The 25,997-nt window shown below is 38.8% G+C and overlaps 1 protein-coding gene across 3 annotated transcripts in view; it reads left to right on the plus strand.

The window, feature by feature from the left end:
- Positions 1 to 24,895, plus strand: part of LOC6032950 — a 78,697-nt gene extending 53,802 nt beyond the window's left edge. For 2 of the 3 annotated variants that reach the window (XM_038253759.1, XM_038253758.1), the window contains exons 10-13: positions 21,313 to 21,402; positions 21,470 to 21,643; positions 24,276 to 24,389; positions 24,506 to 24,895. In XM_038253759.1, the coding sequence (XP_038109687.1) occupies positions 21,313 to 21,402; positions 21,470 to 21,643; positions 24,276 to 24,389; positions 24,506 to 24,736 (609 nt within the window). In that variant the 3' untranslated portion in view covers positions 24,737 to 24,895. The remainder of the gene's footprint in view (positions 1 to 21,312; positions 21,403 to 21,469; positions 21,644 to 24,275; positions 24,390 to 24,505) is intronic. The other variant, XM_038253761.1, reaches the window with a different exon arrangement.
- Positions 24,896 to 25,997: the final 1,102 nt, after the last annotated feature.

Raw genomic sequence — 25,997 nt, forward strand, 5'->3', positions numbered from 1 at the left:
TAGCTTATTCATACAAGTCTCTATACAAAATGAGCACGAGAAATTTTGAAAATCTGTTTCTCGAAAAGGAATTTTCTTATCAATTTAGTGTCTTTGGCAAAGTTGTAGGTTATGAAAAAGAAATACGAAAAAATATCGATTTTTATAAGCTTCTTTCCAATCTTTCAATAATGCTTGTAAGAAAAGAGCCCCTGAAAGAATGTTTTTGAATGGCTGAGAAAATTTCCTGCAATTTCTTAACAGGAACTTTGAAAATCGGACAATTATTTTCTGGGATATAGCCTCAACTTTTTATCTTACGGTATCTCGGAAACTTCAAGTCCGATTTTTAATGTTAAAAAATGATTCCCTTGGGAAGTTCTCTGATCTGTTTGATAATAATAATAATAATAACAACAATATATATTGGAACTTAACATTTGATCAGGTCAACAATTAGATAATTTTACATGGTTCATAATTTAGACCAAATTATAAAATTTAAATATTTTGCCAAACAAGTAGAGGGCGATGATTCTCGAGATTTTCAATTTCCCGGGAATCGAGAGTTGAATTTTGCCATTTCCCGGGAATTTCCGGGACCCGGGAGTTTTTTTTTTAATTTGCCAATAGTGCCAATCATTTATAAAGAAAAGCAATTAATGTGTTTCTTTTCAATGAATTTAGATACAATTAATTTATACTTATTCAATAAAACGTTAATTACTAGCCTCGTTATTTTCGGGAACTTTCTACCTTTAATTTTTTCTGAATTTGCAAATACAAGATCGCTTCTTGATTTTTTTTGGACTCATAATTGTAGTTTAAAATGTTTACGAATCTTAATTCGTACTAAGTGATTTTTCAAAAGTTGCACAAACTTGTTTATAGATTTTTGTGATGTAAAAAAAAGCTAATATATAATTTCCCAGTATCGGGATTTTTGCAATATGATAAATAACGACTCAAAACAACAATTTAAAATTGTTTTTTTTTCCTTTTTAATGTCAACTGTAAATATTAATTGACAAAATAGTTATTAGGAAAATCCGAATGTTCAAATGTGGCGGATCTTAACTTTATAAAGATTGCCAGAGTTTTTTTTTAATTAAAAATGAGGTTGATGCGAAACACAAAACAATTTATTGACATCGAAAAAGAAAAAAAACCTTAGCATTACCAAAAAAAAAAAAAAATAGATTAAGAGGATTGCAATGCTCGAGAGAGGATATGTAAATTATACTTATCTTGAAAAGGCTTTTCCTCTTTGAAATAATAATAAGAAACAATAACTGCTAAGTATGCTTAAGTTAAAATTTAAACTTTCTGAATAAGAAGATTAGAGATGCATTGGTTTATTCAAACTTGAACACCGAATATTAAATTTAACATCCAATGACAAAAACAATTTCGAATTAGTTGATTAGCTGATTAGTTTATATAATTTTGCTTCGATATTCATAAGCTTAAAATTTCCCGGGAGTCTCGACCAAATTTCCCGGGAATCGAGAGGTCCAAAAATGGTCGATTTCCCGGGAATTCCCGCTCATCACCCTCTACAAACAAGTTTTTGAATGCAAATTCAAATTTTCAATCGAATACGATTGAACACATATTTTTGATAAAGTGCACCGTTATCAAATTACAGTCATATGAGGGTCAATTTTTTTCGATAATGTTCGGTTTTTGAACCTAAAAAAAATACTTCTGAAAGGAGAAATTTTAAAACAAGAACAACATTTTGAAAGTGATAAAAACACTTCTCGGGTGAGTTTTCAAAAAGCCGTAAGAGCCACCGCCACCAATATTCGTTTTTCTTCAAATTAGAGCAAAATTTTATTTATTTTTAGTTTGGGGCACTTGAAAGACGTGTAGATGAACAATCTTAAGCATTTTTGAAATTGGTTTTTCGTAAGTAGGTCGAATACCGAGGAAAAAAAGGTTTTGTTTACCATTGGCTCTTACGGCTTTTTGAAAATTAATCCGAGACTTATTCAAATATTTTTAAGTTTTGCATTTGATTTTCATATTTTTTTTTCAAATACTCATTATTTAAAAAAGCAAAAAAAATCGCGAAATTATTACAAAGTAAAGGACTACTAAAGTGACACTGGGAAAACATATTTATTACTAAATTTAAACTTTCTTTCCAACTAGCAGTCCGATCAATTAAGTCCAAAAAAAGCGTCGTATTTCCATCATAAAATATTTTTTAATAGCACACTCTTTCTGTTTGAATATTTTTTCGATAACTTTCGCATCAAAATGACTTTGATTTGAAAACGGTGCCCTTTATCAAAAAATGTTTTGAGTCATTATTGATTGCAAATCTGATTATTGATCTCAAAATTAGTTATAAAATTTTATTTGACAATTTTTTTTTCAAGCGTAACAAATCTTCGTTACCAGATTTTGTTTAACTCTTTACGTAAAAAATGCCTTTGATATGTCCCCTAAAAATAAAAATATGAAATATTAAAAATATGTTGAGAAATATTTTTCCGTGTTTTCATAGTTTCTAATAGATCAACTCTCTACGAAATCACCCGATTTCAACCATTTTTATTTTTTGTATTTTTTGATTTGACTTAAACTTTGTGGGGGCCTTCCCTATGGCCAAATAAGCTATTTTATGTCATTGGTTCACCCATACAAGTCTCCATACAATTTTGGCTGCTGTCCATACAAAAATGGTAAGTAAATATTCAAACAGCTGTAACTTTTGAGTGAATTTTCTGATCAATTTGGTGTCTTCGGCAAAGTTGTAGGTATTGTTGAGGACTTTTGAGAAAAAAAATAGGTACACGGAAAAAAAATTTGCGGATTGTTTATCAACTTTTTTTTCACTAAAATTCAATTTCCCAAACATGCCACTAACATTTTAAAAGGGCCAAACATTGAATAATACGCCCATTTAAAATGCTAGTCTTGATTTAAAAAAAATCAAAATATTTTTTTGAAAAGATCGGAAAATTTTACGAATGTTTCATGTTTAAAAATTGAAAATCGGACCTCTTAGACAATTTTATAGCAAATTTTCTGAACCTTTCAAAAAAAATATTTCTAGAAATGGTCACTCATGGTCACTATTTTTAAAAATTGAAAAACTGCAAATATTTCACTAAAATCAAACTTTCTGTGGCTTTATCTTGAAAACGGAGCCCTTTATCAAAAAATCTGTAGAGTACTTTTCGATTGCTAGTTCAATTTTGCATTAAAAAATAATGTCAAACTTGTTTTTGCATGAAACTTCGATTTTTTCCAAAAATCACTATTTTTTCAAAAATTCATAACTCGGCGGCAGATCTTTGACCATTTTTCTCTATGGCTCAAAAGTTGTGGATTTTCGTCCCCTAAAACATATCAAAAATTCTCGAAAATCAAAAAATACGTATTTTGGAAAATTGAGTTTTAGTGAAAAAAAAGTTTTTGTATTCACAGTAATTATAGCCATCGAGTTATGAATTTTTGAAAAAACAGTGATTTTTAGAAAAAATTGAAGTTTCATGCAAAAACGGCAGTTTGACATTTTTTTTAACGCAAAATTGAACAATTTTTTTGATAAAGGGCTCCGTTTTCAAGATTCAAGTATTTTGGGAAATTGAGTTTTAGTGAAAAAAAAGTTGATGAAAAAATCTGCAATTTTTTTTCCGTGAACCTATTTTTTTCCTCAAAAGTCCTCAACAATACCTACAACTTTGCCGAAGACATCCGAAGACATTGATCAGAAATTCACTCAAAAGTTACAGCTGTTTGAATATTTACATACCATTTTTGTATGGACAGCAGCCAAAATTGTATGGAGACTTGTATGGATGAACCAATCGCACAAAATAATTACGGTGTTTGAGTCAAATAAAAAAATACAAATAAAATCCATTTCTGGTTTAGGTAAAGAATTGCTCAATACAAAAAAAAAATCGAATGACCGAAATCTGAGAGACCTGCTAAGCTTTTACAATACTAAAAGCACTTTCATTGTTATTTACTCAAATCTTCAAATCATTCGACACCATTTTTGCACCGAAGCCAAACAAAAAAAGCTCAGGCTCAACCAGCCGGGAAAAAGGTGGGGCTGGCGATGCGCGGTGCTGAAACAAACCAAAGCCGCATAAAATATTGCAAAATGCTCAAAGGATTTTATGTTCCACCGCGACGGATCCCGGTCGCGCTCAAGCTCGTCGTTGTCTTCAAGTGAGCTTTCTACTACAAAGTAAGACATTCTTGGGTAGCAAACCCAAGCACTGCCAAGTTTAAAGACAACATTCGGTACGGCGAGGCAGTGTGCCAAGACATTCACTTTCCAGCCATCCTCTCTCCCCTTACGTCTTCAAAGATTCAAGGCAGAAAAGCTCAATTTTCTTGGGCTTGTCAGGTTTTTTCTTCGCTCTATCTCTTTGCTTCTGTAGTTTTTCCTTGGAACGCACCACCACATTGCTGGCTGCTGCTGCTCTGCGATGCCACGGTTGAATGGGGAAAATATTTTTCATTAGGAAAATTTCACCCTCCTTTAACTTTCAAATGGGGTTTTGGTTGCGGTATCATTCTTGGTTGTGCTTTTTGGGGTTGGTGCCGAGATGCGAAGAAGAGATAGTTGATGGAATGTTTAGGACGGAGTGGAAATTGTTTTATGTTTCTATTTTGTTTTCGATGGACACTTTTTTGGTAGAGAAATTTTACTTGCTAAATTTCACTTGAATGTCATTTGCTGTCGAAATTAATTTCAAACTCCAAAATAGTATCGAAAAGTAATGTAATAATAAAAGTTGAAGCTATAATTGATACCTTTTGAAAGTGGGAATGTCTTGAATCAAAATAAAACAAAAAAGAATCAAACGGTACTTGAACAAGCAATAAAACTTACTCCCCATGGGCGTATCCCACCGTTTGTTCGACAGGGAACCCAAGCCAGCAAACCTTTCCAGGAGAAACCCTTAAACGAATGATATGAATTGCTTTGACTTTACATTCAGGTGCGAAAGATACGATACGAGAACCACCTTTGTGTATAAGTAAAGGGTGTACCTGTATGCATAAACACACTCTCAAAAATGTATAAATCATCAAAACTCGGGTAGCTCGCAGGACCTGTCAGCGCTCAAAATGTGTGAGCAAACATTGTTCAAACAAGAAAGGTGTCATCGTCACCTCACCGTGCTGCTCTCCGGCTATCTCGTGCTGGCTGTGTTATCTTTAATCTTGTTCAACCTCTCCGTCTTCTTTGGTGCGGGGCCAAACGCCGCCGTTGCCTAGTTCTCGAGAGAGAGTGTCATGTCTGGCTTCGTAACATTTACGTACAGTGGAGCACAAAATCATTTCAGTTTAGCAAATGATCAAGGTAAATTGAAAAAAACTCGGCATTTTTCAAAAATGATAAATAAATTTCGAAAATTTAGAAAACGTACTTCCCAGAAACGGAGAGCTTAGGGTTGACGTTTTACACGAGCGTGTGTGTAAACTTACGAGGAAGACTGCCAAAACAGTGCCAACGTAAAGTGCTCTCCGTTTGACAACGGTTCAGTGAAATGAATATCAGATCAAAATGAATCACCATGGCACTGGGTATGGGAAGCAAAAAGCAGTACAGGTGCTTCCATTTCAAACAACACCAGAAAGCTTAGTGAAATGTGGATGACACCTTGTTGGAAATTTGTACGATGTGTGTGAAACTTTTCTGACGTGATGTAACGATTCAAACTGTAGGAGATGTCAGGACGTAACCCTTTCAAACCTAATTGATCTTAAAATAAACGGCAGAAATCTTTTTTAACTCACTTTCCACCCTCTAAAAGTATTGGAATGAAGAATTTTGAAGAACTTGTTGCTTGAATTACTTGTTTTTCCACTTTGTAAATGATTTAAAACATGTCATTTTTCTAGGGGCCGCGTTTGACTAACATCCTTTGTATTTCAAATCAAAAAAGTATATAATATTGTTTAAATGTTCCAGATTTCATAGTTTTTTCCATCCTCTTTGGCTCTGCCTTTTCCACTCTGTACTGTCCAAATGTATCGCTAGAACCGAAGTGCACATTTTACGTTTACTTATACCCAGCTAGCCCTTAAATTCTGGTTTCTGAAAAACTCGTCCCTTCAAAGCACTTTTTGCGATCGGGCCGTGGAGCTCTGCAGGGCAATTATACAGAGAACAGTTGGTCCTTATACATGTGAAGAGTACAGATTTCATAGTGGAAACCTTTTAATTTTATTCAAAAAGAGAATTCAAGAGAATTTTATTAACAATTTTGGATCATAACATTAGAAAAAACGTAAAAATAACCAAAAAAACAAAATTGCATTTTAAAGTTATAGGCACTAAAACTGTTTTTTTTTTGTTAAATACGTGAAAAATAAAAGTGAAAACATAATATCAGGGTGCATTTAAACATTAAATATTGAGCAATTCTCTACGAAATCGGTCTTTTTTCTTCAATTATAATTTTTGTATTTTTTAATCCGGCTGAAACTTTTTTGGTGCCTTCGGTATGCCCAAAGAAGCCATTTTGCATCATTTGTTTGTCCATATAATTTTCCATACAAATTTTGCAGCTGTACATACAAAAATGATATGTGAAAATTCAAAAATCTGTATCTTTTGAAGAAATTTTTTGATCGATTTGGTGTCTTCGGCAATGTTGTAGGTATGGATACGGACTACATTGGACAAAAATGATACACGGTAAAAAAAAATTTGGTGATTTTTTAATTAACTTTTTATCACTTTAACTTGATTTGCAAAAAAAAAAACACTATTTTTGATTTTTTTCATTTTTTGATATGTTTTAGAGGACATAAAATGCCAACTTTTCAGAATTTTCCAGGTTGTGCAAAAAATTTTTGAACGAGTTATGAATTTTTGAATCAGAACAGATTTAAAAAAAAATCGAAATATCGGTCTCAAAAAATTTTCAACTTCATTCTTCGATGCAAAATCAAATTTGCAATCAAAAAGTACTGATGTGAAATTTTGATAAAGTGCGCCGTTTTCTTCACTCGACCCGTAACGTGCGCTCGCTTTCGTCGCGTCTGACTTCTTCTCCGGACAGTCTGCAGCTTTATGGCCCTCTTTTCCGCAAACAAAGCACTTGAACGCCTTCTTCTTTTTCTGCTGTTGCGACTTCAGCGCACTCGTTCCCGAGAAAGCCGCTTCCCCCGTCTTCACACCGACCGATTCGCTGGAGTTCTTCCTCGTCTCCTCGTCGAGCAAACGGCACTTGACGAATTCCAGCGATAAATCTCGCTCCGTAACCGTCTGAATGCTCGTCACCACCATCTCGAACCTCGGATTCACCGTCAACAGCAGATGACAGATGACGTCGAGTTCATCGATGGTCGCTCCAGTAGATTTCAACTCAAGAATGATCCGATCAAACTTCGTGAAGTGCTCCCGTAGAGTGTCGCCCCCCTGGCGCATCAGAATCAGCTCCTGCTTCAGGTGCAATCGTTTCGCCAAACTTTGCCGTTTGTACATCGCAGCCAGGGCCAGCCAAATCTCCCTCGGCGTCGACTTGTCCTGGACATGCTCGACGTGGTCATCATCCAGCCGCGAAAGCAGAAACGACCGGCACCGTTTTTCCTTCTTCTTCCTCTTCTCCAACGCCTTCAACTTTACCTCCTTCTGCGCCGTTGTGTCCTCCTCCTTCACCTTCAGCTCCTCCACTTCCGCCGCCTCCTGCTGGATGCATTCTTCCAGCTCGTGCTCGTCCAGCACGGCCAGCATCCGGCACTTCCACGACCGGTAGTTCGAGCCAACGAAGAGTGGCACCCCCGCAACAACGCCGTTGGTCTCCATCCTCAATCCGTTCCACCAACTTCCGAACTTCACTCACTAAAAACGCCGCGAAAACAACTTTTCGGCACTCGCGCAACCTGGGCTCATAGCCTGATGAGCAGAGTGGCAGGTTGGTCGGATTTGTTCCGGAGAAAAACGCGTAAGTTGTTTAACTAAACTGGAGACTTTATTAAACGGCGTGCTTTTGTAACGGATGACGCAACACATTTGCTGTTGTTGTTTTTCAGCTCTGACAGCTGCGCGTGAGGTCGACAGGGGGTTCGGCCGACTAGGTCGACTCGATGACGACTACAGGGTTGTTCATCTCAACACAATACTCATCTATATTGGTGATGTGAAACTTAGGTTGTATTTTTGTTGTATTTTTGCTTTCAAAAAATTTTTGGTTCGTATTTTTATTTATTTATCCATTTAAACATTTTCGCAATAATTACTTTATTACCGCGCGCTTTATTTCTTTTGTTTGTTTTTTAAATTATTAATTTGTTTAAAAAAGAAGTGTGGGTGGTTGGGTGGTAGTTACTATCATTTCAATTGATTGAAAAAGTAGTGTGTTGAATATATTCTTTTAAAAGTTGGGTCAATTTCACATCCATTCGCATTGAGTTTAAGTATTAAAAGTATTTAAAGTATTTAAAGTATTTAAAGTATTTAAAGTATTTAAAGTATTTAAAGTATTTAAAGTATTTAAAGTATTTAAAGTATTTAAAGTAATTTAAGTATTTAAGTATTTAAAGTATTTAAAGTATATGAAGTTTTTATAGTATTGAAAGTATTTAAAGTATATTGAGTTTAGTTTGCTATTGCATCTGCATTGACTATTTCTTATTCCTGATTTTCTGTTCTTCTTTTGCTCTCCCTATCGTTTATCTCTTTTTGTCATTGTGAGGGGATCATCGATCCATCCGCATTGACATACTATCTTTTCATTTTTCTGCCTTTCTTTATATTTTCCACTGTCTTTTTCACACTTACTACCAGTCTTTGTGAGGGGATACTGAGCTCGATTTGCTCTCCATCCGCATTGACCTTTTCTCATCTATGATTTTCCTTTTCATCAGTAGTTAGAATCAAAGCCGGGGATTGGGGAGGGAGCATCAGGGCAGTGGACAGTATGCTGTAGTGGCGGAGACTGGATGTAGATAGTGGAAGACCAGAACTACGTCACAAGGGGAAAATAGTGTATTAATTGAACAATTTTTAAGGATTGTCTAAATACTGCACTTATTGACTTCTGTCAGTTTCCAGCTGTCTGCCGCGCCCTTTTAGGCCCCCAACAGGGTGCGAGCCCTGTTTTTCAGCTTTGTCAGACTTTTTTCGGAGTTATTGGAGGTTACTGTCGGAAGGAGATTCTCTTCCCCTGAGGACACCGTGAGTGATTTTGCTCGTTCGCGTCCAACCACCCCCTTTTGGCCCTTCATACGGCAGTAATTTGAAGATGCTCCCTTTAAGTCTGAGCCACTGTAATTCTAGGCAACCGCTACATATGTCATCCTTGTGGCCCTGTTGGTTATCCCATCAAATCAAGTGCACCGTTTTCAAGTTAAATCCATATTTAGGTGACTTTTTTGAAAATAGTCACAGTTTTAATTTTTTTTTAAATTAGTGCACATGTCACTCTTGAAAAAAATATTTTTGAAAAGCTGAGGAAATTCTCTATATATTTCTTTTTTGAACTTTGTTGATACGACCCTTAGTTGCTGAGATATTGCAATGCAAAGGTTTAAAAACAGGAAAATTGATGTTTTCTAAGTCTTACCCAAACAACCCACAATTTTTCAAAGTCGATATCTCAGCAACTAATGGTCCGATTTTCAATGTTAAAATATGAAACATTCGTAAAATTTTCCAATCCTTTCGAAAAAAATATTTTCAGAATTTTTACACCAAAACTAACAATTTAAAAGGGCGTAATATTGAATGTTTGGCCCTTTTTAAATGTTAGTCTAGACTTGAAAATTCTGAAAATATTTTTTCGAAAAGATTGGAAACTTTCACGAATGTTTCATATATTAACATTGAAAATTGGACCATTAGTTGCTGAGATATCGACATTAAAAAATTGTGGGTTGTTTGGGCAAGACTTAGAAAACATCAATTTTCCAGTTTTTAAACCTTAGCATTGCAATATCTCAGCAACTAAGCGTCGCATCAACAATATTCAAAAAAGCAAAATATAGAGAATTGTCTCAGTCTTTCGAAAATATTTTTTTAAAGTGGGCAAACATGTGCACTAATTTAAAAAAAATTAAAAACTTCGACTATTTTCAAAAAGTCACCTGAAAATGGATTTAACTTTATCAAAATTTCACATTCGTACTTTTTGATTGCAAATTTGATTTTACATCGAAAAATGAAGTTGAAAAATTATTGCGACCGATATTTCGATTTTTTGAAAAATCAGTTTTGATTCAAAAATTCATAACTCGCTCAAAGATTTTTTGCCCAACCTGGAAATTTCCGAAAAGTTGGCATTTTATGTCCTCTAAAACATATCAAAAAATAAAAAAAAATCAAAAATAGTGTTTTTTGCAAATCAAGTTTTAGTGATAAAAAGTTAAATAAAAAGGTGCAGGTGGTTATGTTCTACATGACCAATATGACAAAGAACTTTGTACAAAACTCTAAAAAGTAAATCTATTTTTATTTATATTTTTAAATTCTTCGCAAAATTATTTAATCTTTAATAATTAATTCTAATTTAATGTTTTCAATAATTGGCACCTCTGTGGAAATAAATTGCCAAAACAAGTACAAAATGGTAATTTTCATGTCCAGTATCAAAAACCATGAATTTTGGTACCCATATTGCCCCAAGTCGAATAGTTCGATTAATGTCCCCCCGGTAGAACCTTCCCGAGGGCAATTGCCACTCCGGGTATGGCCAATCCAGTCAAAATGGCCATTTTCATTACCAGTTTTAAAAATCATGAATTTTGATACCCATATTGCCCCAAGTCGTATGGTACGATTAATGTCCCCCGGTAGAACCTTCCCGAGGGCACTGGCCACTCCGGGTGTGGCCAATATCCTATAAATGTGGTCCCAAGCCCATTGCCCCAAATCATTCTGGTCCGGTGACTGTCCTTGCAATCTTCATAAGAACAGAATTCCTCCCAATTTAGTGCACAAACTGTGTCTTTCAATGTGTGCGTGTGTGTGTGTGAGCAATAAAATTACCACCGAGGATCCGCTTTTGTCGAAACCTCGTAAGGCCCTGAATTTTTTCGAGGCTATCTGTTAGCTTAAATAGTTCGCATGAAATGTGGCAACAGTGGTGCAACATTCTCGCGTGACAGTACCACGAAAACAGGAGAGGATGCAAAATTTGCACCATGTTGCCACATTTCATGCGAACTATTTAAGCTAACAGATAGCCTCAGAAAAATTCAGTGCCTTACGAGGTTTCGACAAAAGCAGATCCACGGTGGTAATTTTATTGCTCACACACACACACGCACACATTGAAAGACACAGTTTGTGCACTAAATTGGGAGGAATTCTGTTCTTATGAAGACTGTAAGGACGTTCACCGGACCAGAATGATTTGGGGCAATGGGCTTGGGACCACATTTATAGGATATTGGCCACACCCGGAGTGGCCAGTGCCCTCGGGAAGGTTCTACCGGGGGGACATTAATCGAACCATACGACTTGGGGCAATATAGGTATCAAAATTCATGGTTTTTGAAACTGATAATGAAAATGGCCATTTTGACTGGATTGGCCACACCCGGAGTGGCCAGTGCCCTCGGGAAGGTTCTACCGTGGGGACATTAATCGAACCATACGACTTATGGCAATATGGGTATCAAAATTCATGGTTTTTTAAACTGGTAATGAAAATGGCCATTTTGACCGGAGTGGCCACACCTGGAGTGGTCAGTGCCCTCGGGAAGGTTCTACCGTGGGGACATTAATGAAAATGCCCCAAAATGGCCATTTTAATTACAAGTTTCAAAAGCCATGAATTTTGATACCCATATTGCCCCAAGTCGTATGGTTCGATTAATGTCCCCCCGGTAGAACCTTCCCGAGGGCACTGGCCACTCCGGGTGTTACCAAATCGGTCAAAATGGCCATTTTCATTACTGGTTTCAAAAACCATTAATTTCGATACGGGACCATCCATAAACCACGTGGACACTTTTTTTGGGAATCTTTTAAACCCCCCCCCCCTCCCCTCGTGGACAATTGTCCATACAAAAAAAGAAATTTGTATGGATCGTGGACAATCGCCATAACCCCCCCCCCCCACCTAATGTGTCCTACCCATATTGCCCCAAGTCGTATGATTCGATTAATGTCCCCCCGGTAGAACCTTCCCGAGGGCACTGGCCACTCCGGGTGTGGCCAATCCAGTCAAAATGCCCATTTTCATTACCAGTATCAAAAACCATGAATTTTGATACCCATATTGCCATAAGTCGTATGGTTCGATTAATGTCCCCAAGGTAGAACCTTCCCGAGGGCACTGGCCACTCCGGGTGTGGCCAATCCTGCCAAAATGGCCATTTTCATCACCAGTATCAAAAACCATGAATTTTGATACGCGTATTGCCCCAAGTCGTATGGTTCCGTAAATGTCCTCCCGGTAGAACCTTCCCTCAGGGCACTGGCCACTCCGGGTGTGGCCAATTCTGCCAAAATGACCATTTTCATCACCAGTATAAAAAACCATGAATTTTGATACCCATATTGCCCAAATTTGTATGGTTCCGTAAATGTCCTCCCGGTAGAACCTTCCCTCAGGGCAATGGCCACTCCGGGTGTGGCCAATCCTGCCAAACTGGTCATTTTCATTACCAGTAACAAAAACCATGAATTTTGATACCCATATTGCCCAAATTTGTATGGTTCCGTAAATGTCCTCCCGGTAGAACCTTCCCACAGGGCACTGGCCACTCCGGGTGTGACCGATATCCTACCAAATTGTTCCCAATAATTTCGGTATTCCGGTGGCCGTTCTGGCTACCGTCAATAATTTCTTGGACCTCCTCTCAAGTTCGTGCACCACCTGCGTGTGTGTGTGTGAGCAATAAAATTCCCAACGTAAGGTCCGTCTTTGATGAAAGTCTGATGGACACGAAATCCTCCAGAGGCTAACTTTTAGCTTAAATAGTTTTCACGGCATCTACGCAACAGAAACAGAATGTCACGCCGAGGGCTTGCGACGGTAACGCTACATTTTCGAAAAATTTTGCATTGACACCGCAGATAGAGCTTTAAGACAAAGTCCTTTGTCAAAAATCACCATTTTTTTTTTCTACCGTGTATAATTTTTTCCAGTGTAGTCCGTATCTGTGTGGCGTGGTACACCCTGTTGCGGTGAATGCAAACGGACTCCATTGGATGTAGTCGAATAAGCCCCTCGTACGCTGGGCTCGACGCAGCCAAGCGCTGACAGCGCATGGACGCAGCCACGCAAACGGTTCGGTGACAGCTGGCAAAGCAGGTCCAGCTCTCGGCCTCTTTCCTCGACTGACGCTCGGCCAGATCGGATGTCAGTCCGCACTGGTCATCCTCGGCAGACGATTTCCCGGATGGAATCTCGGATGGAATCTGGTATCACACATTGGCGACCGTGACGGAGTTGCATTTTTATTTGCAATTTAAAAGAATCTGCGGGAAATCGTCTGCCAAGGAAAGTGGAAAAGTAGGGAAGTGTGTGAGGAAAGTCGTCGGAAGAAGGTTTTGGCAAGTTTGTTTTCATCGTAAGTAGAGTGTGGCAAGTGGATAAGAATCGGTGAAATAAAGATTTGTGGTTGTGTGCGGAAGTTTGCTCAATGGTTAGAGCAAGTTTTTGGTGGAATTGAATCTGACAGAAAGTCAAATCATTTTCGAAAATCGCGTTGGGCACGGTGGGCCGATGGGCCTGCCGTGGTAAATAGCCTGGAAGGCCGCGATTGGAGGAACATCTTGTCGCGTTGGGCACGGTGGGTCAGATTGACCCGCCGTGGTAAATAGCCTGGAAGGCCACGATTGTTCCAAGAAAAAAAGAATCGCGTTGGGCACGGAGGTCAGATGGGCCTGCCGTGGTAAGTAGCCTGGAAGGCCGCGATTAGAGGAACATCTGGTCGCGTTGGGCACGGTGGGTCTGATTGACCCGCCGTGGTAAATAGCCTGGAAGGCCGCGATTGTTCCAAGAAAAAAGAATCGCGTTGGGCACGGAGGTCAGATGGGCCTGCCGTGGTAAATAGCCTGGAAGGCCGCGATTGGAGGAACATCTTGTCGCGTTGGGCACGGTGGGTCAGATTGACCCGCCGTGGTAAATAGCCTGGAAGGCCGCGATTGTTCCAAGAAAAAAAGAATCGCGTTGGGCACGGAGGTCAGATGGGCCTGCCGTGGTAAGTAGCCTGGAAGGCCGCGATTAGAGGAACATCTGGTCGCGTTGGGCACGGTGGGTCTGATTGACCCGCCGTGGTAAATAGCCTGGAAGGCCGCGATTGTTCCAAGAAAAAAGAATCGCGTTGGGCACGGAGGTCAGATGGGCCTGCCGTGGTAAATAGCCTGGAAGGCCGCGATTGGAGGAACATCTTGTCGCGTTGGGCACGGTGGGTCAGATTGACCCGCCGTGGTAAATAGCCTGGAAGGCCGCGATTGGAGGAACATCTTGTCGCGTTGGGCACGGTGGGTCAGATTGACCCGCCGTGGTAAATAGCCTGGAAGGCCGCGATTGTTCCAAGAAAAAAAGAATCGCGTTGGGCACGGAGGTCAGATGGGCCTGCCGTGGTAAGTAGCCTGGAAGGCCGCGATTAGAGGAACATCTGGTCGCGTTGGGCACGGTGGGTCAGATTGACCCGCCGTGGTAAATAGCCTGGAAAGCCGCGATTGTTCCAAGAAAAAAGAATCGCGTTGGGCACGGAGGTCAGATGGGCCTGCCGTGGTAAATAGCCTGGAAGGCCGCGATTGGAGGAACATCTTGTCGCGTTGGGCACGGTGGGTCAGATTGACCCGCCGTGGTAAATAGCCTGGAAGGCCGCGATTGGAGGAACATCTTGTCGCGTTGGGCACGGTGGGTCAGATTGACCCGCCGTGGTAAATAGCCTGGAAGGCCGCGATTGTTCCAAGAAAAAAAGAATCGCGTTGGGCACGGAGGTCAGATGGGCCTGCCGTGGTAAGTAGCCTGGAAGGCCGCGATTAGAGGAACATCTGGTCGCGTTGGGCACGGTGGGTCTGATTGACCCGCCGTGGTAAATAGCCTGGAAGGCCGCGATTGTTCCAAGAAAAAAGAATCGCGTTGGGCACGGAGGTCAGATGGGCCTGCCGTGGTAAATAGCCTGGAAGGCCGCGATTGGAGGAACATCTTGTCGCGTTGGGCACGGTGGGTCAGATTGACCCGCCGTGGTAAATAGCCTGGAAGGCCGCGATTGTTCCAAGAAAAAAAGAATCGCGTTGGGCACGGAGGTCAGATGGGCCTGCCGTGGTAAGTAGCCTGGAAGGCCGCGATTAGAGGAACATCTGGTCGCGTTGGGCACGGTGGGTCAGATTGACCCGCCGTGGTAAATAGCCTGGAAAGCCGCGATTGTTCCAAGAAAAAAGAATCGCGTTGGGCACGGAGGTCAGATGGGCCTGCCGTGGTAAATAGCCTGGAAGGCCGCGATTGGAGGAACATCTTGTCGCGTTGGGCACGGTGGGTCAGATTGACCCGCCGTGGTAAATAGCCTGGAAGGCCGCGATTGTTCCAAGAAAAAAAGAATCGCGTTGGGCACGGAGGTCAGATGGGCCTGCCGTGGTAAGTAGCCTGGAAGGCCGCGATTGGTGGAACACGTTATCGCGTTGGGCACGGTGAGTCTGATTGACCCGCCGTGGTAAATAGCCTGGAAGGCCGCGATTGTTCCAAGAAAAAAAGAATCGCGTTGGGCACGGAGGTCAGATGGGCCTGCCGTGGTAAGTAGCCTGGAAGGCCGCGATTGGTGGAACACGTTATCGCGTTGGGCACGGTGGGTCTGATTGACCCGCCGTGGTAAATAGCCTGGAAGGCCGCGATTGTTCCAAGAAAAAAGAATCGCGTTGGGCACGGAGGTCAGATGGGCCTGCCGTGGTAAGTAGCCTGGAAGGCCGCGATTAGTGGAATATTTTATCGCGTTGGGCACGGTGGGTCTGATTGACCCGCCGTGGTAAATAGCCTGGAAGGCCGCGATTGTTCCAAGAAAAAGAATCGCGTTGGGCACGGAGGTTAGATGGGCCTGCCGTGGTAAGTAGCCTGGAAGGCCGCGATTGGTGGAACACGTTATCGCGTTGGGCACGGTGGGTCTGATTGACCCGCCGTGGTAAATAGCCTGGAAGGCCGCGATTGTTCCAAGAAAAAAGAATCGCGTTGGGCACGGAGGTCAGATGGGCCTGCCGTGGTAAGTAGCCTGGAAGGCCGCGATTAGTGGAATATTTTATCGCGTTGGGCACGGTGGGTCAGATGAGCCCACCGTGGTAAATAGCCTGAAAGGCCGCGATTGTTCTAAGATAAGATTGAGTTGCGTGGGCACGGTAGGCCGGTTTGACGTGGTAATCTGAAACGCCGCTATTGTTGTTACTATATTAGCTATAAACTATAAAGCTGTGATAGGATGTTATTGATACGCTAAGCAGTGAACTTTTAAGCGTAAACTTGGGCTAGAAGGTAGCGAAGAATTGCGTTTCGAGGAAATGTGTTAGAATTATGAGAACAAGCCTAGTTGTATAAAGAAGGAACCAAAAAACAGCGAGAGGGAAATAGAGAGGAAGATAGAGAGAAATGTAGAAATAGAGATAGACAAAGGTAGAGAGAGAGAGATAGACAAAGGTAGAGAGAGAGAGATAGACAAAGGTAGAGAGAGAGAGATAGACAAAGGTAGAGAGAGAGAGATAGACAAAGGTAGAGAGAGAGAGAGATAGACAAAGGTAGAGAGAGAGAGAGAGAGAGAGAGAGAGAGAGAGAGAGAGAGAGAGAGAGAGAGAGAGAGAGAGAGAGAGAGAGAGAGAGAGAGAGAGAAAATGTAGATAGAGAGAGAGCGAGAGAGAGAGAGAGAGAAAGGTAGATTGGCAGCAGTATTTGGGTGTCTGATTATGTATGTTTACATTTCCGTAGCAGCATTTTATTTTTGATCTTTTCAGAGATTGATGATGTTTATCTGATGCTAATTTAATCTTGTATAACTGACAGTTTGAGAGAAATATTGGATAGGTTCGAATATCGCGACATATTTCATGAACTACCACTACATTATTGGGCTTGCTCTAAAATTGGCCGAAAAGCTTTAATGCCGAGATGGGAAAGCAGTTGACCGAGCCATGGACTAGTAGCTAAAGAGCGAGCCGATTGTGGACCAAAAGAAGAATGTGGCTTAACACATGTAAGATTTTGTTTTTTTTTTATGGAGAAGAGGAGAGATGTGTGGCGTGGTACACCCTGTTGCGGTGAATGCAAACGGACTCCATTGGATGTAGTCGAATAAGCCCCTCGTACGCTGGGCTCGACGCAGCCAAGCGCTGACAGCGCATGGACGCAGCCACGCGAACGGTTCGGTGACAGCTGGCAAAGCAGGTCCAGCTCTCGGCCTCTTTCCTCGACTGACGCTCGGCCAGATCGGATGTCAGTCCGCACTGGTCATCCTCGGCAGACGATTTCCCGGATGGAATCTCGGATGGAATCTGGTTTCACACAGTATCCATACCTACAACTTTGCCGAAGACACCAAATCGATCAAAATATTCCTTCAAAAGATACAGATTTTTGAATTTTCATACATCATTTTTGTATGGCCAGCTGCCAAGTTTGTATGGAAAATTATATGGACAAACAAATGATGCAAAATGGCTTCATTGGGCATACCGAAGGCACCAAAAAAGTTTCAGCCGGATTAAAAAATACAAAAAAAATTCGAATGACCGAAATCTGAGAGAACTGCTCTATTTTATTTTTATCACATAAACAATATCATATAAAGTGAAAACTATAGAACGTTCTTTCAACACTGAAATAAAAAAATAGTACCAAATTTCAAATTCTAGAAATGTTGCCTCCTTTTCTTATTAAGTAATCCTAAAAACCCAATAACTAAATAAGGAAAGGAGCCGAAATTCCTAGAAAAAAGGAATTTGGTACTTTTATTTCAGTGTTTAACAGTTATGAGCAATTCTCTACCAAAACCGAAATGGATTTTATTTGTATTTTTATATTTGACTCAAACTTTGTGGGGGCTTTCCCTATGACCAAATAAGCTTTTTTTGCATCATTGGTTCACCCATACAAGTCTTCATACAATTTTGACTGCTGTCCATACAAAAATGGTATGTAAATATTCAAACAGCTGTAACTTTTGAGTGAAGTTTCTGATCAATTTGGTGTCTTCGGCAAAGTTGTAGGTATTGTTGAGGACTTTTGAGAAAAAAATAAGTACACGAAAAAAAATAGCATTTTTTTAATCAACTTTTTTTTTACTAAAACTCAATTTCCCAAAATACGTATTTTTTTGATTTTTGAGATTTTTTGATATGTTTGAGGGGACAAAAATCCGCAACTTTTGAGCCATAGAGACCCATGGTCAAAAAATCTGCCACCGAGTTATGAGTTTTTGAAAAAATAGTGATTTTTGGTAAAACTTGAAGTTTCATGCAAAAACAAGTTTGACATTATTTTTCAATGCAAAATTGAATTTGCAATCGAAAAGAACTCTACAGATTTTTTGATAAAGGGCTCCGTTTTCAAGATATAGCCACCGAAAGTTTGATTTTAGCGAAATATTTGCAGTTTTTCAATTATAAAAAATAGTGACCATGAGTGACCGTTTATATAAATATTTTTTTTAGAAGTTCTGAACATTTTCTATAAAATTGTCTGAGAGACATTGAAGATTGGATTTCGGGTTGCTGAGATAGAGCCGCTTTAAGAAAAAGAAACACGAAAATTGATGTTTTCTTAATTTCACCAAAACAACCCACCATTTTCTAATGACCATATCCCAGCAAATAATGGTCCGATTTTCAATTTGAATACATGAAAAATTCGTGAAATTTTTCGATGTTTTCGAAAAAAATACTTTGAAATTTTTTAAATCAAGACTAGCATTTTAAATGGGCGTATTATTCAATGTTTGGCCCTTTTAAAATGTCAGTCTTGAAATAAAAATTTTCAAAATATTTTTTTCGAAAACATCGAAAAATTTCACGAATTTTTTCGGAGAATTTCACGAATGTTACTCTATAACATTGATAATCGAACCATTAGTTGCTGAGATATCGTCATTTAAAAAATGGTGGGTTGTTTTGATGAGATTAAGAAAACTTCAATTTTCGTGTTTCTTTTTTTTAAAGCGGCTCTATCTCAGCAACCCGAGGTCCAATCTTTAATGTCTCTTAGACAATTTTATAGCAAATTTTTTGAACTTTCCAAAAATAATATTTTTAGAAACGGTCACTCATGGTCACTATTTTTAAAAATTGAAAAACTGCAAATATTTCGCTAAAATCAAACTTTCGGTGGTTATATCTTGAAAACGGAGCCCTTTATCAAAAAATCTGTAGAGTGCTTTTCGATTGCAAATTCAATTTTGCATTAAAAATATTGTCAAACTTGTTTTTGCATAAAACTTCGATTTTTTTCCAAAAATTACTATTTTTTTTAATTCATAACTCGGCGGCAGATTTTTTGACCATGTTTCTCTATGGCTCAAAAGTTGCGGATTTTTGTCACCTAAAACATATCAAAAAATCACGAAAATAAAAAAAATATGTATTTTGGGAAATTGAGTTTTAGTAAAAAAAAGTTGATTAAAAACTCTGCAAATATTTTTTTCCGTGTACCTTTTTTTCTCAAAAGTCCTCAACAATACCTACAACTTTGCCGAAGACACCAAATTGATCAGAAAATTCACTCAAAATTTACAGCTGTTTGAATATTTACATACCATTTTTGTATGGACAGCAGCCAAAATTGTATGGAGACTTGTATGGGTGAACCAATGATGCAAAATAGCTTATTTGGTCACAGGGAAGGCCCCAACAAAGTTTTAGCCAAATCAAAAAATACAATTAATAAAGACAATCACACCGTCTTTGCAGACTGAATACTAATATTAAACGGGACAAACATTGAACGAAAAGCTCCTGAAGGATAAGGCGGGAATCGAACCCGCGCCCCATAGCAACTTAAGGATCGGCAGCCGAAGCCGCTAACCACCGCGCTACGAGGCCCTTCAAAATGGTCGAAATCGGCCGATTTCGTAGAGAGTTGCTCAAATGTCATACAATTTTTGGAGACTTATATGGCCGAACTAATTATGCAAAATGTCTTGTGTGGTCATAAAAGAAGTACATATAAAGTTTATTCCATATCAAAAAATACACAAAAATTAATCACTGTCCGAAGTCTTAGAGAATTTTCGCTCTACAATATTGTACAATCCCATTGAGAACTTTGGTCGAAATCGAGTAAAATCGATTCGAAGATCGAGCTAAGAATCTCAGCATCTTGGCTGAAGATCTTTTTTTTATTCATAACTTATTTTTATTAGGTCCTTTTAGGTGCTATGACCAGGTTAGGACCGAGGATCAGTTTACAATCAAAATATAAAATAAAAAAAAACTCATTACACTCCATACTTGGAGATCATGTATCTGACGAGGGTTACTTGGTCCAAGCGGGTCTTGCAGGTTTTGAATCTGCCGATGTACTCGGAGAAAATGCCCCACAGCTCAGCAGAACTGTAGAGCGCTTCCCCGGCTTCCTCTTTCGTGGCTCCACCATCTCGGGAGCTTCCTTGGCTGCTTCTTGCGAGGCGAGAACGATCCTTCGATGTTCCGTTCCTATTCAGACTCGCCTTTTTTGGCATGACTTTTTTGACAAAGCTAATGCATAAGATTTTCAATCTATAGATTAAAATACATACCCCGCCCTGTTAAAAGGATCAACCAAATCGCTCAATCTAACTTGGTGGATGTTGGTGTGTAAATCACAACAAACCCAAAACCGACAACGATTTGCTTCATCAACATCGTGTCTATCTATCGTTAAACAACTATTGCTAGTCATCCCTCCCCCTCTCAACCTGACCGACAACAACTCTTGCTGATAGTGATGGTCCCCTCGTCCAACGATAGTGACACCGATAATGATGACGAGTCCAACTGAGCAACGTTCGTCGTTGGCTGACGACACGATGAACTGTTTTGATACCCATAAGATAATCTCACGTCGCACATTAGAAGGATGATTTGTGTTTGCAGTTGTGTGGTTTTGTCGCCTAAATCATGCACAACATCGGAACGAAGAGCTCCACTCCAGAACACGTGTCACCGGATAGTTAAACTCAAATAGATTTAGTGTGTGGCATCCGAGATGATACTGGATACACCGGGGATAATGATTATTAATTAGATTCATTAGGTTTTGGGCGATGGGGTGGGATAACTAAGCCAGCCCGAGCTTGTAATACGTGATGGATTTGGAAATCTAATTACAGCTAATAACATACTGGTTGGTGGTTATGGACTCCCATAGCTTCATATGTAATCTCTCCAATTTGTTTGAGTATCCCGATTTTAATCATGTCCATCTTCTTTTGAAGGGCGATGTCAACGATTCGCTGTCTAGAAGGCGCAGCAGCTACAACATCGAGATCGTTCGTGCTCCCAAGGGTGGTGGAAGTGCTTCAAAGGTAAGTTTTTTTTGTCAATGACCCTACCAACCTAAAATTATAAACTTTTTTTTTCTCCTCTCTACAGGTTGATCTGCTCAAGTCCGCCCTCGAAATCAACCACAAAGTGTCCAACACGCACCTCCGCAAGGACGGCAAGAACTCGGACCAGTCGCTCGACTCCAAACGGTCGGACAGTGCGCCCCGGTTGAATCCGCTGAAGAACATCTCCCAGCCGGCGCTCAGCGCTGTGGCAGATGAGGTGAGTTCTTATTTTATTGATTATATTTTTCGCACAAATGATTCATACCAAAGAAGCCCATTAGGCAATTCGTTAAAACAATATGGACGGTTAAAGGATCCATTTCCTCGAATGGATTTAAAAGTGGGAATATATTCAGAGAGGGGCGAATCAAACAAAATACCAGCGCGGCGCCCTTTAGGCCTGAACTACCTTATTTTGTCGTCAATTAGAATTTGGCATAGTGGTAATCGCTGTCCAATGTGGCTTTGATGCACTGTGAACAAAAAAATATCAAAATATTGTTCACAACTTTTATTGAACAATTTCTTAAACGATCAAAGGCTAATACCGGTCTGTGGGGGACCCGTGTCCTACATTTCGTCAGTCTTTTTGTAACATCTTAGGCTATTTCCTCAAAAAATTTGAACGAAAAAAAAATCGCGACATCACTTTTCAGAAAGCCCGTCCAATTTCCTACAAGTTTGTCTTTGGCTACTTTTTGATACGATTCGCTTCAGCTTCGAGATACAGTAATTTTGAAATTACAAAATACAAAAATATTTAAACAACATACACCCTTCTCAAATGTTAGTTTCGAGTACAATTAGCTCCATACACACAAAAATGGTAGGTCTAGGATAACATGTCTACAAATTTTAATTCAAATCGAAGAAGGTCGGGTACAAAAGTACTAGAAAAAAACCTGATTTGAGCTGGAATTGCTCTACAGTGTCTTCGGCAAAATAGGCACGCGGGAAAAAATTGTGATATTCTAATAAACTTTTTTTTACAAAATTCAATTTCCCAAAATACGTATTTTCGAATTTTTCATAAAAATTCAGGCTTTTTGATTTTTTTAAATAGTGTCTATCATGAAAACATTTTTTTTGAAAACCCGAACAGACGGTAATAACTGAATTCATGCCATTTCAATAACAAATACTGTTAAAATAACAGAAAGTGTTATGGAATCTTCTTGAGAAAACAATGTTTGCATAAGAGTTGAATAACATTTTATGTTATAATAATGAACATTGTTATTGGTCTGATATTGATTGAAAGCCAAAAAAACTTTGGAATAACATTTTTTGTTATGAAAGAATACCTCCAACTGTAATTGGAATGATCGGATTAGTTGTTAAAGTAACAAAACATAATAACAAAGATTTGTTCGGAAAATAACTTAAAATGTTATTAGTCTGTTATTACAAAAAACAATCCAATGACAAAAAAATTATCATATTATTGAATGTTTGGCTCTTTTGAAATGTTAGTTTTGATTTGAAAATTTTAAAAGCATTGTTTTCGGAAAGACCGAATGTTTCATATTTTAGCATTGAAAATCGGACCATTAGTTGCTGAGATATCGACGTTAGAAAATGGTGGGTTGTTTGGGTGAGACTAAGAAAACATCAATTTTCCTGCTTTTTAAACCTTTGCATGGCAATATCTCAGCAACTATAGGTCGTATCAACAAAGTTCAAAAAAGCAAAATATAGAGAATTTTCTCAGCTTTTCAAAAATATTTTTTTCAAAAGTAGGAAAACATGGGCACTAATTTAAAAAAAAAATGAAAAACTGCGACCATTTAAAAAAAATCCTAAATATGGCTATATCTTGAAAACGGTGCACTTTATGAAAATTTCACCAAGGTACTTTTTGATTGCAAATTTGACTTTACATCGAAAAATGAAGTTGAAAATTTTTTGCGACCAATATTTCAATTTTTTGAAAAAATAGTGTTGATTCGAAAATTCATAACTCGGTCAATGATTTTTTGAACAACCTGGAAATTTCTGAAAAGTTGGCATTTTATGTTGTACAGATTTTTGAATTTTCATTTTTGTATGGACAGCTGCCAAATTTGTATGGAAAATTATATGGACAAACTATTGATGCAAAATGGCTTCTTTGGGCATACCGAAGGCACCAAAAAAGTTTCAGCCGGATTAAAACATACAAAAAAATAAAATTCAAAAAAAAGATCGATTTCGTAGAGAACTGCACTGTTATTCTAAAATAAATGTAAAATAATGTAAGTTAAATTTAAATAGTTGATTGCCTATTAAATGATTTTATTGCATCTTAATCACTCTAGCAAAGAATAGGGGTAAAAAAAAAGAAATTGTGATTCGATTACTCGAAGTAAAATTTTTCTAAGGCCTTCGCATAATCGAGTCTGGACTGTAGTTCTCCATCGATAATTTAACTTTGCCGAAGATACCAAATCGATCAGAAAATTCCTTTAAAAGATTCATTATCATTATTTATTATTTACGTACCATTTTTATATGGACAGCAGCCAAAATTATATGCGGCCTTGAAAGAAGCATTTTGTCGACCCTGGACGTTTTTCGTCGTCAGGTGAAACAATTTGATTGTAAATTGTGAAATTCTGCTGTATTCTTCCGCTAAGGATTGGTTAAATAATACTTTGTATAGACATTTTGTTATTTAGTTTAGTTTTTGGTTGGTTTAACTATGTTATTATGTAGAAAAACGAGTGACTAATTTGACTTCTTTGGTTGTATGATTAGTGTTAATAAATTTAATAATTGTTTCGCTTACCTTTAGAGTAGATGTTTTAAATGTGCTTGCTTGCTGGTGTTGGTGCTGCTTAACATTGCTTTACCCGTCTGCTTATCTTTAGGTTGGAATCCCGTCGGTTCTGAGCCGCCACCGGAAGAAGCACCACCAGAGTGGTATCTTGGTAATCAAGGCCACCAGCCACGACGGTGACCTAGATCTGAGAAACTACCTTAGGGTAACTGTATCTGCTTTGTCTCTAACTGCATGTCGATTTACGCTTTCCTGCATGGAGTTTTTAACCTCAAAGTGTCCAAAAACCTGGAACTAAAATTTCCACTCATATCAACACAGGAAACGGACCCCCGGGAATCGATTACGGAGGCGGAGCTGGACCACTACAAGGCCGAACTGGCGAAGCAGGCCCGCATCCACGTGCTGAACGACATTCCGGAACGTCCGGTGGATCCGGCCGATATGGTCGGGGTGGGAACGACTGCCTCTGCTGCTGTGACTTCGACGCCGGTGATTGCCCCAAGTGTCGAAAGTAAAACAGAGAACCAAACCGTTAAGGGTGAAACCTGATAGAGGGCCCCGTGGCGGTTGTTGCGACCGGTTAAGGGGGTACCTGCACTTTGTCTATGGGTTGAAATTGATTTTACTTTTTCCCTTTTTGTTAGATCTTGTTTTATCACTAATTTAGTATTTGTTAACGTAGTTTGAAATATAAGCAATTATGATGAATTTGTGTGCTGTTTTTATTTTATTTTGAGAAATCATCGAATGTCATCCAATTCAAGAAAAAACACATTGGTCTTTGTTTTATTAACAATTTATTATTTATTTAATCGTTTGTTTTCCTCAGATTTCTTACTTCAAATATTACGTTAGTAATTACTTTGTGGCTGTTGCATTATTATTAGTATTAAACCTGCTTAGACTTAACGTAACCCCTTAGTACAGTTAACAAATAAATTTTTCTCTAGTTACTTATTGACACTTTTGTTTTCCTCTCGTTTTTTCTTCTTTCTGCTTTAATTTAATATTTTTCAAGTGCGCTTCAAAATTTACAATGCTCACACTCTGTAGTTTTGCTTCTGCTCTTAGATTTTTTATCTTTTAAAATTGGTTGATATCCTCTATCAATTGATCGCTTTGCATTAAAATCATTCTCGTTTTTCTTCTTTTTTCAATTTGAGCAAACAAATAACATTATAGCGAAACTGTAGCGATTTATTTTTTAATTTTTTGTTCGGTTTTTAATCAGCTCGTAATCGATCCAATTATGGACGCGATTTAAATAATTCTTTCTCGGCTTTTTATTTAACGACTTTTCAATTTTCCGTAAAAGGTCGTGCCTGCCTGCCCTCCGGGTTGCTCTCTGATTGTTCGAGCTTTTCGGAAACGATTGAATTGAATGCTCTTGGCCGTGGGTTTAATGGGCTTTGATTGGTGTGGGCTGCGGGTGAGGCAGAGAGGTCAATGGGGCGTGCTAATTGGTGGGGTGAGGGGATAAATAAACTTTGGCACTGCTGCTTGTTGTTAGGAGGGGAGCTCTTAAAGTTAAGGGTAATGGATATTGATTTTACAACTTTTCTCGAAAAGTAATTCAAGTTGAAATTTATGATTTGGCCATCGAAATTTAGGAGAAAATTGCTTCTTTCGTCATAATATACAGTTTTATGCCATCGATTAAAGATATTGTTAAAACTGTTTCACTTTCAAACAATTGATTTTTTAAGAGCTCAATTAAGGTAATAATAAATCTAAGATCCATGAGAAATTTTAAATTTTCCTAGTTTTCATCTTTAGCATTTTTACTTTCTCTTTCTTTATTTACATTCTT

The sequence above is a fragment of the Culex quinquefasciatus genome, chromosome 2, assembly GCF_015732765.1.
Source record: "Culex quinquefasciatus strain JHB chromosome 2, VPISU_Cqui_1.0_pri_paternal, whole genome shotgun sequence".
NCBI lineage: Eukaryota > Metazoa > Arthropoda > Insecta > Diptera > Culicidae > Culex > Culex quinquefasciatus.